This window comes from Bufo gargarizans, chromosome 8 (genome assembly GCF_014858855.1).
Source record: "Bufo gargarizans isolate SCDJY-AF-19 chromosome 8, ASM1485885v1, whole genome shotgun sequence".
NCBI lineage: Eukaryota > Metazoa > Chordata > Amphibia > Anura > Bufonidae > Bufo > Bufo gargarizans.
This window is the reverse complement of record NC_058087.1, coordinates 35002981-35019946: the sequence shown is the minus strand read 5'-3', so window position 1 is coordinate 35019946 and position 16966 is coordinate 35002981. Positions and strand designations below refer to the sequence as shown.

General features: G+C 43.0%; 1 protein-coding gene across 1 annotated transcript in view; it reads right to left on the bottom strand.

Annotated features, from left to right (window-relative positions):
• LOC122945365 (dynein axonemal heavy chain 11-like) overlaps window positions 1-11202 on the bottom strand; it is a 165076-nt gene extending 153874 nt beyond the window's left edge. Inside the window, exons 1-2 of the mRNA XM_044304438.1 lie at window positions 11007-11202; window positions 244-425 (exon numbers count right to left, since the gene is read on the bottom strand). Coding sequence (XP_044160373.1) covers window positions 244-425; window positions 11007-11202 — 378 coding nt within the window. The remainder of the gene's footprint in view (window positions 1-243; window positions 426-11006) is intronic.
• Window positions 11203-16966: the final 5764 nt, after the last annotated feature.

Genomic DNA, 16966 nt, shown 5'->3' with positions numbered 1-16966 from the left:
TTTATGGCTTCTGGTTTAGGTTCGCTGTTTCATGTTCCTGCTGAAGCTCAACAAAGAAGTGCTGAAAATGTAGAAAGGTCAGAAATACGTTTCTCCCATGAAAATAAATGCATGATAATGATATAATTCCTTTCAGCTCATCAGTTTCCCAGCTAAGTGCCTCTGTTATTGCCAGATCAGTAGTGTATAACAAAGAAGTACTTTCTGTAGGTTGCTTCATTAGCCTGCCCTGTAGGACCTCACCTCCAGACCTTTCACTAATCTGTTGGCCAGCTCAATGGTCTTGTTAGTTCTATTCACTTCTTCTTGACAGCGGATTTTCTCTGCAGTGGCTTTTTCGAAGGCAGCTGTTAAGGCAGCCAGGTTGGTGTCTAGCTCCTTTAAATGATAAAGAAAGAAAAATTGTCTCAATTTCAAAAAACTTCCTAAAACAATGAAAAGAAAAAAACTGGTTACTGAATATTACAAAAAAGTCATCACAATGCTATGCTATTCAACAGATCTGAATAGAGGGTGAAAAATACTTGCTATACATGAAAGGTGCTGTCAAAAACACTGAGTTATTGTGATTTTTGTATGATATTCATAAATATACTTATTCTACCTTTTTCTGTAAAACTGACCGTATACAATGGATAATTGTGAAATAAGCAACTATAGTCCTTGAATTAACATGAACATGCTTTGTAGAAAGTGTACAGTACTGAATATGGGTCTCTATTATATATATTTTTTCCTGTACAACAGTGTTCCCAGTCACCTGCTATGTAGAGAATAGCACAGATCCATTCAAAGGAATAATAGTGATAAGGACACTGCACTAAATCACTGCTGCAGCCCCTTCATTCGCAGAAGCTGAACCCCCACTGAACATACAGTGATGGCATATCCTAGTGATGCGCTAGCACTTAAGTATAAAGTACTCCCTTAAGTACAACAAACTGTCTGATATATCACAAATACCAGTCTCCAGTAAAAAGGCTCTGACTGGTTGTTTTTACATTAGAATACACTATCAAAAAAAAAAAGTCGCCACCAAAAAACTCATATTTTGTTGGACCGCCTTTAGCTTTGATTACGGTACGCATTCGCTGTGGCATTGTTTTGATAAGCTTCTGCAATGTCATAAGATTTATTTCCATCCAGTGTTGCATTCATTTTTCACCAAGATCTTGCATTGATGATGGTCTGACTGCTGCGCAAAGCCTTCTCCAGCTCATCCCAAAGATTCTCAATGGGGTTAAGGTCTGGACTCTGTGGTGGCCAATCCATGTGTGAAAATGATGTCTCGTGCTCCCTGAACCACTCTTTCACAATTTTTATTTTTTTTTAACATTAAATGTTTATTGCAATTTTTCAAGTAAGTGACAAAGGTACATTACAGAAAGTACAAGATTTCAAAAGCGTTCACATCAAGAACCATAGTAAGTACAAAATACAAGGAATCAGTTCTCGAGATCTCCAATGACCGGTGCATAGCCATAGTCTATACATTCAATTTGACTCTAGGTGTGGCAACGGAAAGAGATCTAACCAGGGGCTCCAGGACTTTAGAAAAGAGCCCAAATTATTTTTGCGATACGCAATTAACTTTTCATAAATGCAATGGGTTGAAACCATATCAGTAACATTATCTATAGATGGAATTAGAGTAGATTTCCAATTTCTAGCTATCAGAAGCTTAGCAGTCAATAGTATATGACATATCAATTTTCGGTGGGAGTATGAAACCCGGTCTATCCCTAAAGATAGTAATGCTAAGCCTGGCGATAGTTTGACTTTATTAGCTATCACGGTTTGAAGGAGCTTTTCTACTTCCAACCAGTAAGAGTTAAGTGTAGCACAGCTCCAGAATATGCGAAGTAAATTACCAGGGGATCTATGACATCTCCAGCATCTGTTTTCTACATTCGGGAAAAATTGATTTAACCTGGTGGGGGTAAAGTACCATATAGTCAACAGCTTATGATAACCCTCCAAGAGATTTGAGCAAGCCGTGGACTTGAGGGTATTTTTTATGCTTATTTTATTGCTGCCTGCCATTCCGTGTTTGGATATGTCTGCTGGAGATCTCGTTCCCAATTCAGCATGTGTGTTCTTTTAGTGAAAGAGAGATCCCCCAAAATGCTTCTATATATTGTTCTAGTGGGAGTGTGCGTGTTGCCATTAAGCAGATAAAGGAAGGTATGTATACAGGGCAAGTGGGAGAGAAACCTTTCTTGTAGAAAGGCTTTTCAATGCCTGGGAAATACGGAGGTAGTCAAATTGTTTATTTTCAGGGATAACATAAAGGGCTTGCATAGAGGAAAAGGATCTCACCTCATCCCCATCATAGAAGTCCTCAAGGAGGCGTATACCCCTATTTTTCCATAGTGCCGTAGATAGGTCTGGTATAAGGTATTCTAATATTTCTAAAGGTAGGGGAATCTCTTTTTTAGCATCTGTTTGTTGTGTCTTCTTAAGTACAGATAACCATATTTGGATCGAGGCCTTTAATGGGAGGGCTGAAGGCAGAGGGCATTTCGGATCAATAGCGTGAGTTAAGAGGAGGGCTTCAAGGGGTTTATCTGCATTAAGGTCCCTTTCTATTCCAATCCATCATATGCTATTTTTTCGTCTGCACCAATATCTCAGTTGTTTAAAGAGGATCGTTTCGTAATACGCTTGAAGATTTTCGTACCCCTAGTCCACCATTTCCTCTATGTGCAAATAAGATAGAGGCAGCTCCCCTATGATTGCCATTACCCCAAATGTAAGATAGCATTTGTTTATTAAATTTCTGCAGTAATGTATATGGTACAGGGAGTGCTAAGTTACGGAAATAGTATAATAATTTTGGTAGCACCATCATTTTGTAAATCATTATACGACCTAACCAAGATAGCTCTATTTTGGAGTATTTATCAAGTTCCGACTGCAGGGATTTGAGCAAGATGTGATAATTGCAGGAGAGGAGCCCAGAGAGAGGGAAACATAATTGGATCCCCAGGTAGGTTACAGAAGATGTGGCCCATTGAAAAGGGAACTCTCCTCTGAGCACCCCCCGCAACGATGACGGGACTTGAATGGCTAGAATATGGGACTTATTCTCATTTATCTTATAATAAGAGACTTCTCCAAATGATCGGATAATATCCATGGCTGTTCTCAGGGATGTTAGTGGATCCAAAAGAGTCAAAATCACATCATCCGCAAAAAGACCTAATTTATGTTGTCTATGACCAATCGGGATGCCTCTAATGTCACTTGACATTCTGATATTTTCTCCAAAAGGCTCCATCCCATTGGTGATGGGAAACGGCACGGATAGAGTACGACTAACTAGAACCCGGGCCTGAATAGCATACAGGATAGGGCCTCAAAATCCAAATTTACTCAAGACTGCGAATGCGAAGTCCCAATGAATTTGGTCAAACGCCTTCTCCGCATCCAGGGTAAGGAGCAGAGAAGGCATCCGTAAGCCACCCGCCTTCTGCATGATCCCTAAAATACGCCTCGTACCATCCGAGGCTTGTCGCCCTTTTGTAAAGCCCACCTGGTCACTATGGATTATTAGTGGAAGAACCTGAAAGAGTTTATGGGAAATGATCTTGGCATACAATTTGACATCACTATTTAGTAACGATATAGGGCGGAAATTAGCAGGGGAGTCTGTCGATTTACAGGGTTTCGGGATGGTGACTATTGTAGTTTGGAGCATATCTGCCGGAAATTGTTGACCATTTAGGACAGCATTGAACATATGTACTAGATGGGGAAGCAGCGCTGAAGCATACATTTGATAATATTCATTTAAGAAGCCATCAGGCCCTGGGGCTTTATTCAGTTTAAGAGTTTTTATAGCTGTCTGGACTTCCGTTTGTGTGATAGGGGTGTTAAGGGCAGTAAGTTGGCGATCAGTTGAGGGGGGGAAGATGAATAGCATCCAAGAAGGATGCTATTTTCTCAGTCGTGGGTTGCGGTGTCAAAGGGTCCGATTAAAAATTATATAATCTTGTGTAATATGTGCTAAAAGCATCTGCTACATCTTTGGGGTGATAAAGTTTGGTGACGCTATCGACATCTAAGATGTATCGTACTTTTTTTTGCACCATTGGTTTCACTTTTCTCGCCATTAACCTGCTAGATTTATTGTAAGATTGATAATAGAACATGCGTAGGGAGGTAATCTGACGCTCGTAATCCATTTGTATAATAGAGTGAATTTCATGTCGGAGAGACCTTAATGACCTGTGTAAGTCTAGTGAGGGATTGTCCCGTAGCATGCCTTCTATTTTGGTGACTTCTAGCAATAGTGACATTAGTTTACCTTCCTTACGTTTTTTTAAATGCGAACCTTGTTTTAGGAGAATTCCCCTTATAGTAGCCTTGTGAGCTTGCCAAAGAAGGAAAGGGCTAATAGTTTCTACATTGTTAAAGCAAAAATAGTCAGTTAAACAGGACTCCGTTTGGCCTTTGTAGTTGTGATGTCTGAGCAGGTATATGTTATTTCTCCAAGACCTCTGAGGGGAGGAGGCCGGAGATATGGAAACAGTACAGAAGATCGGAGCATGGTCAGACCAAGAAGTTATTCCTATCTTGGCCGAACATACTCTAGAGAGCAGAGGTCTATCCACAACAGCTAAGTCAATATGAGAAAAAGATCTGTGGCGTGGGGAATAGTAAGTAAACTCCCGTGAGCAAGCATTCAGACAGCGGAAGGTATCATATAAACCGGAATCTCCCAACCATTTACCAATGGTAGGGGAAGGAGTCCTGCCGCTTCCTGTGGAATCAATCATTCTGTCGGGGATGATATTAAAGTCTCCACATAAAAGTAAATAACCTTTTTGGACACTCCTGATCTTCTCCAGTATTTTACTCAAGAAACGTATCTGAGATTTATTTGGAGCGTAAATATTTGCCAATGTCAGAGTAGCTGTTCCGATCCTGGTTATTAGTATGAGATATCTGCCTCCCTCATCCACTATTACCTCATCTATCTGAATGCTTAGTGAGTCCCTCACCCCAATGGCCACGCCAGCTTTCTTTTTGTCTGAATTAGCCAGAAATACTTACCTTTATGTGAAAATGTTAGATGCTTTAGTTTGAGTTTCTTGCACACACACACTATGTCAGCCTGGTTAAGACGGGCCTCCTTCCACAATGAAGCCCTCTTGTAAGGGGAGTTTAGACATTTAGCATTGATTGACATAATTTTAACCGCCATACCGAACCCATTTTAAGAATGCTCTGACCAGTATAAAAGCACCTGATACTGTGAACTGCCAATAGGAAAAATAGATACTTGGAGACCCAAAGTAATAAAGAAGACAAAACAAAACGACGTGAAACAGACACATAATATAGAACATTATTCTCTAACAGGGACCCAGATGAATTAGTTCACTGTGAAGCTTTCCCCCTTAAGACAATTTTTTTTTTTAAATCAAATCATTTTTTATTATGATTTTTCAAGGAAGTAGTACAGAATTAAAGAATCAGACATGTACAGGAGGTTTTACATGTATCCAAGCATTGCAGGTACATTAAAGACATTAAAGGGAACCTGTCATGTGGATATTTGATTATAATCTAACTAATTATATACAATCATTAACTACTAGAAAGTGCCTTAGATGTATTCACTTACAGATGGTTACCTCATAATATACACACAAAGATGCCGCATGCTAATGAGCTGATTTGAGTCCAGCGTGATGTCATTGAGTCCAGCGTATATTTAATTAAGAGCTATGGCCACCTGCTGCTGATTCATATGGAAAATAACTGTCATTCAGCAGCTGGTAGGCGGGAAGAGTCAGGAGCTCATGAATATTCATGACTCATCATTATCAGCTGGAGCTTTTCAATTCAAGATGTTGGCAGATTGACTGGGTCAATTAAAGAAAGTGACCCAGCATTTTGCTAAGACAATCAGTCACTTATTTATGTTGCCCTTAGTTAGGACACCATAAAACTGGTGACAGGTTCCCTTTAAGCATTAATGACAATATCTGTTCCATATTGTATGGAAAAAGACAATCGCAACAGTACAATAACATTAAGAACTTTACCCCCCCCCCCTCCCTCCCTTCCCCTGAAACCGCACCATTTTTGGACTGTGACATATGATCTCGTTCATACGGGCAACAAATTCCGTCCTAGTAGTGACTTCCGGACTAATCCAATATCTAGCAATAATTTTCCTGGCATTATACAATATCCCACTTTGTGAAGGAATAAGGGAGTTCTGTAAACTCTATGTACTAAGTATAATTGCGACAGTCTGTGCGACTCGCATAGCGACAACAGCGCTCCAGACTCTAGCAATTCAGACCATTGATTTTTGTCAATCTGACCTAGATCCTTTTCCCACTTGTCTATGACTGTCAGCGGGAATTTTTCCTGGTAAAAAGACAACAGGAGTCTATAAAAAGGTCTAAAATCTCAAAATTGGTGGCTCACCTCAGGCAGGGTTCTGGATGGTGCTGCTAGCCCAATTTAGAGGATCACCCCTCCTCTAATAATAAATATAGCAGAGTTTGAAAGTGAGGGCGAGCACTCAACACCTGGAACCAGTTAGTAGTACATAAAATTATTTATTAAATTATTAAATCACCATATAACAGTATGACATACAAATGGACCATATAAACTAAAATGCAATAAAATACAATAAAGATACCACTTAAAAAAGGTTACTACTTCAAAAAGGTTAAATAATGACAGTCTCTTCTGTTCAAATGCTGAAAATGTAGCAAGTGAGTTATTCCGCTAAGTAATAGTATCCCATGCGCATATAGCAACAGTCAATGGAATTAGCTGGCTCTTAAATGCTGCTCCAATAACGGCCCAACAGTGGTGCAAATGGATTCAATAGTGTCCGCCACCACATATAGACGGGGCTTGCTATCCTTAGATGCCAATGATCTTAACAGCCTGCGCCTTCCGTTGCTAAGCCTCACCGTATGAGGTTTGGACTGATAATGTTCCTACCTTCCTCTAGTTTCGAGGACGTCCCGTCGGACGTGTACGGTGGATGGGCTGCAAGCGGCTGTTCCGGCGTCTCGCTCGTGGTGTCTGTGATCAGCTGTTCCCAAGTCTCGCGGGATTTCGGAAGTGGTATGTCCCTGGACTGCACAGCGATGATTAGAAGTTCTGTACTTAGCGTCTCAGGGATCTTGCTTCTTCCGCTCGTTGAATTGTTTGCATGGCCATGCGTCTATTTGCGGAGATGCTTCTGATACAGGTGTACGGCCCAGAAGCGTTTCGGGAACTCCTTCCCTTCGTCAGTGGTCTAAAAATAACTGTCATTCAGCAGCTGGTAGGCGGGAAGAGTCAGGAGCTCATGAATATTCATGACTCATCATTATCAGCTGGAGCTTTTCAATTCAAGATGTTGGCAGATTGACTGGGTCAATTAAAGAAAGTGACCCAGCATTTTGCTAAGACAATCAGTCACTTATTTATGTTGCCCTTAGTTAGGACACCATAAAACTGGTGACAGGTTCCCTTTAAGCATTAATGACAATATCTGTTCCATATTGTATGGAAAAAGACAATCGCAACAGTGCAATAACATTAAGAACTTTACCCCCCCCCCCTCCTTCCCTTCCCCTGAAACCGCACCATTTTTGGACTGTGACATATGATCTCGTTCATACGGGCAACAAATTCCGTTCTAGTAGTGACTTCCGGACTAATCCAATATCTAGCAATAATTTTCCTGGCATTATACAATATCCCACTTTGTGAAGGAATAAGGGAGTTCTGTAAACTCTATGTACTAAGTATAATTGCGACAGTCTGTGCGACTCGCATAGCGACAACAGCGCTCCAGACTCTAGCAATTCAGACCATTGATTTTTGTCAATCTGACCTAGATCCTTTTCCCACTTGTCTATGACTGTCAGCGGGAATTTTTCCTGGTAAAAAGACAACAGGAGTCTATAAAAAGCAGAAATAACACCTTTGGTGTCTCCCCCTTTTCTTATTTGGTCGGCAATACAGGAGGCCCCAATGGCAAGATCCATTTCTTTCTCCTGTTTCGTTAAAGCATGGCGCAGCTGCAGGTACTGAAAAAAGCTAGAATTAGCTAGGCCAAACTCCTCCTTCAGCTGATCATAGATTTTAAAAATTCCTGAGGTATACAACTGTGACAGCCAATATATTCCCCTATCCCTCCCCAGTCCAAAGCCCTCCAGAGTTTTCAGTTCAGACAGACCATTATGGTCCCATAGAGGGGTTAGAGCAATGCAGCCTGTAAGCTAGGTAATCTCCCTCAGCTTTTGCCAAACTTTTCGAAATAAAAAAAACACTAGGAAGACTGTCCGGCGGACGTGTATCTGAACTAAGGACGTGTATCTGAACTAAGCTCTAAAATATAACTCGGCGGCCTGCCCTCCAGTAAGTGTGAGACCAATAAACCAGTCGAGGTATTACTTCCTCCTTCCCCCCATGATTAAAAAAAATGTTGAGCTTTTGAAGCCAAAAAATAAAGCCATGGATTAGGGATTGCCAACCCCCCATTGTCCTTCTCCTGCTGAAGAGTCTCTAACCTAATCCTAGGAGATTTTCTGTTCCATAACAAGGAACGAAATGCCCCCTGTATTTTGTAGAAGTATCTCATCGAGATCCATATTGGGCTATTATAGAAGATATTAAAAAATTGCGGCATAAGCACCATTTTAATCAGATTGGCTCTCCCCACAACCGAAAGCGGTAATTTGCACCAGACAGATATCTTTTGTAAATATCGGTCAATTAATGGGTTTAGATTTAGGGCAGCATAGTCTCTTACTTTCGGGGAAACTACCACACCCAAATATTTAAAGGAGGAGTCCACCCTCAGAGGTGCAATCCTTTCCCGGATGGCCCATGATATGGGGTCCAGAGGTAAAACTGCATATTACTACAATTGATAGTGAGTCAAGAATAAGAACCAAAGCGTTCAATCAATCAGTTGCATGACATATGGTATGGAGAGGGAGACATTATTTTAAAATAACAGCATATCGTCGGCGTATAACGCTATCTTCTCCTCTACCGCACCATACCAGTCATCTGCGTGTCTCTTCTGATCATATGAGCCAGGGGCTCTATGGCCAATGGAAGAACATTGGTGACAAGGGGCAGCCCTGCCGAGTGCCCCTCCCCAGTGCAAAAGGTTCTGACAGTAGCCCATTTGCACGGACTCTAGCACTAGGCTGCGCATATAGAAGCCTGACCCATGATATATAAGTGGGCCCAAAGCCTCCATCACCCCCCACAAGCCACAAGAACTGCCACTCGGCGCTGTCAAAAGCTTTTGCAGTGTCTAGTGACAGAACCACCCGGCCATCCCCCGCCGTGCCAGACATCTGCAAGTTTTCCTGGCATAAAGCCAGTCTGATCCCCATGGATCAGGCTAAGAATAACCTTTGTCAATCTATTTAGTAACATAGTAACATAGTACATAAGGCCGAAAAAAGACATCTGTCTATCCAGTTCGGCCTGTTATCCTGTAAGTTGATCCAGAGGAGGGCAAAAAACAACAACTGTGAGGTAGAAGCCAATTTCCCCCACTTTAGGGGAATAAAAAATTCCTTCCCGACTCCAATCAGGCAATCAGAATAACTCCCTGGATCAACGACCCCTCTCTAGAAGCTATAGCCTGTAATATTATTATGCTCCAGAAATACATCCAGGACCCTCTTGAATTCCTTTATTGTATTCACCATCACCACCTCCTCAGGCAGAGAGCTCCATAGTCTCACTGCTCTTACCGTAAATAATCCTCTTCTATGTTTGTGTACAAACCTTCTTTCCTCCAGACGCAGAGGATGTCCCCTCATCACAGTCACAGTCCTGGGGGTAAATAGATGATGGGAGAGATCTCTGTACTGACCCCTGATATATTTATACATATTAATTAGATCTCCCCTCAGTCGTCTTTTTTCTAAAGTGAATAACCCTAATTTTGATAATCTTTCAGGGTACTGTAGTTGCCCCATTCCAGTTATTACTTTAGTTGCCCTCCTCTGGACCCTCTCCAGCTCTGCTATGTCTGCCTTGTTCATAGGAGCCCAGAACTGTACACAGTACTCCATGTGTGGTCTGACTAATGATTTGTAAAGTGGTAGGACTATGTTCTCATCACAGGCATCTATGCCCCTTCTGATGCAACCAATTATCTTATTGGCCTTGGCAGCAGCTGCCTGGCACTGGTTTTTACAGCTTAGTTTGCTAAGATTTGCACTTTTCCGTTTGCCACCACGCTCAGTTTCAACGGATACAACATGGAGTAAGCAATCTGCTGTTCCCGCAGGCGACGTTTCACATCCATATATTTGGCTCTTCTCTTTTGTATTTCGGCCGAAAAATCTGAAAATATGAGAACCTTGCTGCCATTGATCTGAAGATCATCATGGGTTCTTGCTTTCCGCAGGATAGTGTCTCTATCTTTGAAGTGCAGCAATTTAATCAGGAGGGGTCTTTGGAGGAGCCCTGAACGGCACCCTGTGTGCAAGTTCTATAGCAAACATAGATGATAGGGAATCAGTTCCAAATTTAGCCGAGAGCCATTGCTCCAGAAAAGACACAGCATCCGGGCCCTCTGACTTTTCAGGGACTCCTATAAGCCGCAGATTATTCCTCCGAAGTCGATTTTCCAAGTCATCAGCTTTGCGAAGTAGGTAAGCCACATCTCTCTCCACTCTTCCCAGGTCTTTCTTTAGGGGGGAAACAGTATCCTCCACTTGGCTCACACGGTCCTCCACTGTTTTTTTATTCGGTTGGACATCTTCCTCAGGTCATGTCTGAGAAATGTGACATTTTCACTAAGGCTCCCCACCTGAGTGGACAAAGAGGCCAAAGCGGTGTTGCAGTGAGTCACTCCTCAAGTGTCCCTGGAGACTCACCCTCCATGGCGGTTTCCGCCTGCGTTGTAGGCACTGAGGGATGTTCTGTGGGGTCCCTCCCTACACCATCCATGCGCTCAGGAGGGCCTGTAGCTATAGGGAAATACACCCAGGATGGCTCTGTACCTTGCTGTGCAGGTTCGATTGCTGCTGCAACTGGTGCCTTTGCAATTGCGGTGCTGGCCGGGTCCACACAAGAAAATTGTTCTAGCCGTGCAGCCACTGCTGCGGCTTTCACTCCCGCTCCTCCGCCATCTTGTCTCCCTCGTGCCGCAGGGCGGCTGTCCTTCCTCTCTCTCTCATTCTTGTTATTCTGTGACATGTCGGCGCAGCAAGGTCTAACTTACTCCAGGGCAGATAAGCACCACTTTGTAAGGGCAAATTGGGCTAGGATCCAGGATTTCAGGATCAAAATCAGGAGATTGTGCCCGGGAGAGCGCTCTGCTGCCTCCTCTCACATGCCGCGCTAGGCCATGCCCCCCTTAATACGAATTAAAGTCTGTAGGACCAGCCCAATTCACCTAGACACGGAGAAATCAATCTCCCACAGTAGACCAATCCGGCGGCAGACGAGAAGGATTCTTCGCATTACAGTGATCCCCAATGAGGGAACCGGGATGTTCCACTCCTTCAAAAAGCTTACCCCTTCGTCCGCATTTTTAATAACATGGATTTTGCTATCTCTGTAAATCAATAGCTTGAGCGGGAAACCCCATCTGTAAACAATTTTCTACTCTCTCAGGACACTGGTTACAGGAGAGAGGTTTGTCCTTGCTTGTAGTGTAGCAGGAGAAAGATCAGAATAAATTTGTATTTTCTGATAAGGATGTGGCAGACCATTATTTCTTCTCACTGCTGAGACTAAGTCCTCCTTAACATGATAAAAGTGAATTCTAGCAATCACATATTTAGGGAGAGCTTCCGCTACATGCCTCGGTTTGGGGAGACGATGTGCGCGATCAATGAGAAAAAACTGAGGATCTACATCTGGTAAGGCAGCAGGTATCTATTGAGGTCTGGAGAAGGCACCGAATCCGGAATACCTCTGAATTTCAGGTTATTACGCCTATTCCTGTCCTCCAGGTCAGTCATTTTAGTTTTCAAGAGGGTCACTTCTTCCAAAGAATAGTGAGCATCAGTTAGCTCATTATGGGAGTTAGTAAGTTCGCTCATCTTATTTTCTATATGGTCCACTCTTGTGCCAATGTCGTCTATGGATGAAGTAATGGCTGAGGCTACCCAGTGGAGCTGGGATGTAAGGGAGTGGTGCAGGGCAGACATCATGGCTTTTAAGACTCCCTCTGACGCAGCTTCATCTGAAGCAGAGAAGTCATGCATGGGATCATCTGCTAAAGCAAGTTCGGTGAGGAGAGGGTTGGCTGAGTTTGCAGGCACTGGAGGCCTCTGACGAGGTAGACCACATGGCGAATTGACCTCTGAGACACTCACCGCAGAATAAGGCGCCATTTTATCTACTGCATCAGCATATGCCGCTTCCCGCTGTTTCTCTTGTTGCTCCGGTGTGTCGGGCGGGTGTCTTCGCTTCTCTCTCCGTCTGAGCCTGAAGAGGAAGGGGGCCTCTGTGTCATCTGGCATGGAGGTGAATGAACCTCTACCACCGGAGCAGGTCTTTGTTCATCAAATTGCAGACCCTGGAGAGAAGGCTGCGCCGGGAGCGCGCCACTACTGGGCTCCTGTGAGGAGTAAAATTCTGTCAAACGGCGAATCCCCAGGCGGTTGGACCTCTTACGGGTCATCATAGTGGTCGCTGCTACTGCCGGCTTGGTGTTTGGAGAGGGTGCCCCTCTAGGCAAGCTTTGGAGTCGCTTTAGGGGGAAAAGTCAGCGAAGCTCCTTTACAGTGCGGCCATTCACCTTGTGCTGCAGGCCACGCCCCCACTCTTTCACAATTTGAGTCCGATGAATCCTGGGATTGTCATCTTGGAATATGCCTGTGCCATCAGGGAAGAACAAATCCATTGATGGAATAACCTGGTCATTCAGTATGTTCAGGTAGTCAGCTGACCTCATTCTTGGAGCACATACTGTTGCTGAACCTAGACCTGACCAACTGCAGCAACCCCAGATCATAGCACTGCCCCCACAGGCTTGTACAGTAGGCACTAGGCATAATAGGTGCATCACTTCATCTGCCTCTCTTCTTACCCTGATCACTCTGGAACAGGGTAAATCTGGACTCATCAGACCACATGACCTTGCTCCATTGCTCCAGAGTCCAATCTTTTTGCTCCCTAGCAAATTGAAGCCTTTTTTTCTGGTTTGCCTCACTGATTAGTGGTTTTCTTATGGCTACACAGCTGTTCAGTCCCAATCCCTTGAGTTCCCTTCGCATTGTGCGTGTGGAAATGCTCTTATCGCCGATCATGATCATTCAGGATTTTTTTCCCGCCACATTTCTTCCTCGAATACGATGGGTACCCACTATCCTTCCAGTTTTTAATAATGCGTTGGACAGTTCTTAACCCAATTATAGTCGTTTCTGTAATCTCCTTAGAGGTTTTCTCTGCTTGATGCATGCCAATGATTTGACCCTTCTCAAACAAACTAACATATTTTCCATGACCACGAGATGTGTCTTTCGACATGGTTGTTTAAGAAATGGGAAGCAACTCATTGCACCAGTTGGGGTTAAATAACTTGTTTTCCCTTACACTTTTGGCATATCAATGAGACTATATTAGAACAAACAATAAAGGAACTAAGCAGAAATGTCCCTAATTTTCTCAGTTTTCTTCTTAATTTTAAACTTTGCCCTTTTCTGAACAAGGGGTAAGACGAATCGCATTTTTTTTTTAGCCACTATGATCAAACAATGTCACATCACTGTGGCAATTGCTGTCCATATCTGGAATACAGAACAACGTTAATTGTGCGACGTAGCATTGCTGGTGCATGTCAATCAGACGCTATGAATTGAGAAAAATTTGCTCTGTTCATTCTGTTAAATGATGTACCCAATTAAACCTGTTAGAATTCATGATCTTCAGTCAAGGTTAAATGAAAGTAGTTACTCCTGTCAGCTAGGTGATTAAATGCTGCCTACATCAGGCACATTTATGTGCAAAATTAAAATTTTGGTATAAAGCATGAATCTTTATGCATGCCCGTTAATTATCTTGCCGTTGTTCTAGTTATTAAATGCCCGCTGCATTTCTTCTTCATCATCAGCTTCCTTTCAAAACTTATTTTGTACTTTATGTAAAACTGAAATGTAATGTTTAAATAAGTGATAAATTGGGAAACTGTGTGCTAATACGTTTCCAGATTTGAAAGTTATTACAAGGTAAATGTGCAACAAGGTCTTGTCTAAAATTTTACATTTATAAATCACATTTCTAGATTTGTACACATTCTATTTAGGATCTGAACCCTAAGGTAAAGATACATTAGTCTGAGATTTTTTACATTTTGCGAGGTTCTATCATTCTAATAAGTTACACATGATATATACAGTAGTCTGTGCTTTTCTCCAGAATTCTCCAACCGCCTTATTTTAAAGGGGTTTTCCAGGCTCCTGATATTGATGACCTATTCTCATGTTAGGTCATTCATATCCAATCAGTGAGGGTCCAACAACCTGCTCCATCATCGATTAACTTCTCCCTGGTGCTGAAAGAACTTTTAAATGTAAAAGCAAGCACACCTCTGTTCAAAGAGTAGTGACAAGGATGGGTTACTGGAGCTAAACGTCAGACCCTCCCCGATCGGATATTAATGACCTATCCTGAGAATAGGTCATCAATATCAGGAGCCTTGAAAACTTCTTTAAGTTGCCCAGTCTCTTATAATGAGGAATTCTCTGAAGTTCTCCCACTTCTTTTGATGCATGACCATCAAATGTTACTGGCATACCACAGCATCCAGTGAACATAGTATTTGTCATGCAAACTCAAGATGGTACTGATACCTGGCATATCACATTGGTTTTGGCAATGAATGATCTATAGTTAACACTGCAGTCTGGCCCTCAGATTGGTGTGTATGGATCACACATTACCAAACAGTATGTGATAAAGTTGAGCTGGACATACACTAGAAACGCTCTGGTGGTGTTTGTCATTTTAACTTATGGCATTGTCATATTGAACAAGAACCTACACAAACCATGAACAAGAAGATACCCAGAAAATAGCTGTCTTTAGTAATGGCTAGCTTTAGACTTTTAGAGGGAAATTAATGACAATGAGATACTGGGTTTCATACCTCAAACTTTTTCTGAATGAGGTCAAGCTTTTCTGCTGCGTAGACCAAGTCTGTGTTGGCTTGAGATAGAGAATGACGCTTGAAATCCACTTCGCAATAAATCTAAAGGAATGTTATATTTGAAATGTCAAAATGATTACAGTTCACAAAAACAGCAAACAGCACAATATATAACTAACCAGGTACCTTTATACATTTGGCTAGTTCTGTGCTTAAATGGGTTGCCCAACATTTTATGAGTGATAGCCTATCCTCAGGATAGGCCATTACTAGCTTAAGGTGGGGGTTCGACACCAACCCTGATGATCAGCTGTCGGGCTGTAGCTCCATCAACTGTGTAATAGACAATAACTTAGGACAGCCTGAGGGCATTAGCTATAAACTAATTAGAAAACCCCTTTAAAAGACCAATGAGTCAAAAGTATACTTTGTACTTGTTTTACCATATAGCCCCTAAAGGGATTCTCCAGGAATAACTAGATTTTTGTACTTACCGTAAAATATGTTTCTCTACTGTTCATTGGGGAACACAGGCTTGACCATGGGTATAGCTATTGCCACTAGGAGGCGGACACTAAGCACAAAAGTGTGAGCTCCTCCCTTCAGCTATACCCTTCCTACAGGGACTAAGCTAAGTCAGTTAGTGCAAAACAGTAGGAGGAGCAAGACAAAAACAGGAAAACTATGTACAAACCCAGAACCACGCAGGCCAGAAAAGGCCCGTAAAAGAGAGAACGGGTGGAAGCTGTGTCCCTCAATGAACGGAAGAAAAACAGATTTTACGGTAAGTACAAAAATCTAGTTATTCCTGGAGAATCCATTTAGGGGTTTTCTCATTTGTATCATTGGAGGACACAGGCTTGACCATGGGACGTTACAGAGCAGTCCCAAGGGTAGGCATAAACAAATACCCTCTGGCCAATCAGAGAACCGCAGTCTGCAAAACTGTACGCCCCAAATAAGCGTCAGAAGACGCAAAGGTCAAAGCCCCATGATGCACTGCCCGAGCAGAATGAGCATTAACCCGGAAGGGTGGGGCCCGGTCACTGATGTGGTATGCTTCCACAATGGCCAAACAAATCCATCGGGAAATGGTAGTTTTAGACGCAGCCAGCCCTTGTCTTGGCCCCTCTGGAATGACGAACAGGGAATCTGTCCGGCGGAAAGATTACATCTAGGAAAGATAGATGCGAACGGCTCGTACCAAATCCAGAGTGTGGAGCGACTGCTCATGAGGATGAGACGAGTCAGGACAAAATGAAGGGAGAATAATCTCTTCATTGAGATGGGATGCCGACATAACCTTCGGAAGAAAGGACTGAACAGGTCGAAGGACTACTTTGTCCTGATGGAGGATCAGGAAAGGCGACCGACAGTAAAGAGCTGCGAGTTCCGACACCCTACGGATGGAAGTGATTGCCACCAAAAAGGCCACATTGTAGGACAGGAAGCGAAGTAACACCTGCTGCAAAGACTCAAATGGTGAAGACTGGAGAGCGCTGAGCACTAGATTAACATTCCAAGGATTCAACGGAGGACGGAAAGGGGGCACAGCGTGCGCAACCCCCCTGCAGAAAGGTCGGAACCACAGAAAGCAAAGCAAAGTTCCATTAAAAAGAATGGAAAGAGCCGAAACTTGCCCTTTGGAGGGAGCCGAGAGCCAGCCCCAAGTCCATGCCCGAATGGGAGACAGCTGGTGACGCTCGCACCAACTAAAGTAGGACTTCCAGTTCCGGTGGTAGATACCGGAAGATTACGACTTTCTGGCATGAATCATGGTCTGGACAACAGCATCCGAGAAACCCTGCGCCCTTAGTACAGCGGCTTCAACAGCCAAGCTGTTAAATGTAGAGACCCTAAATT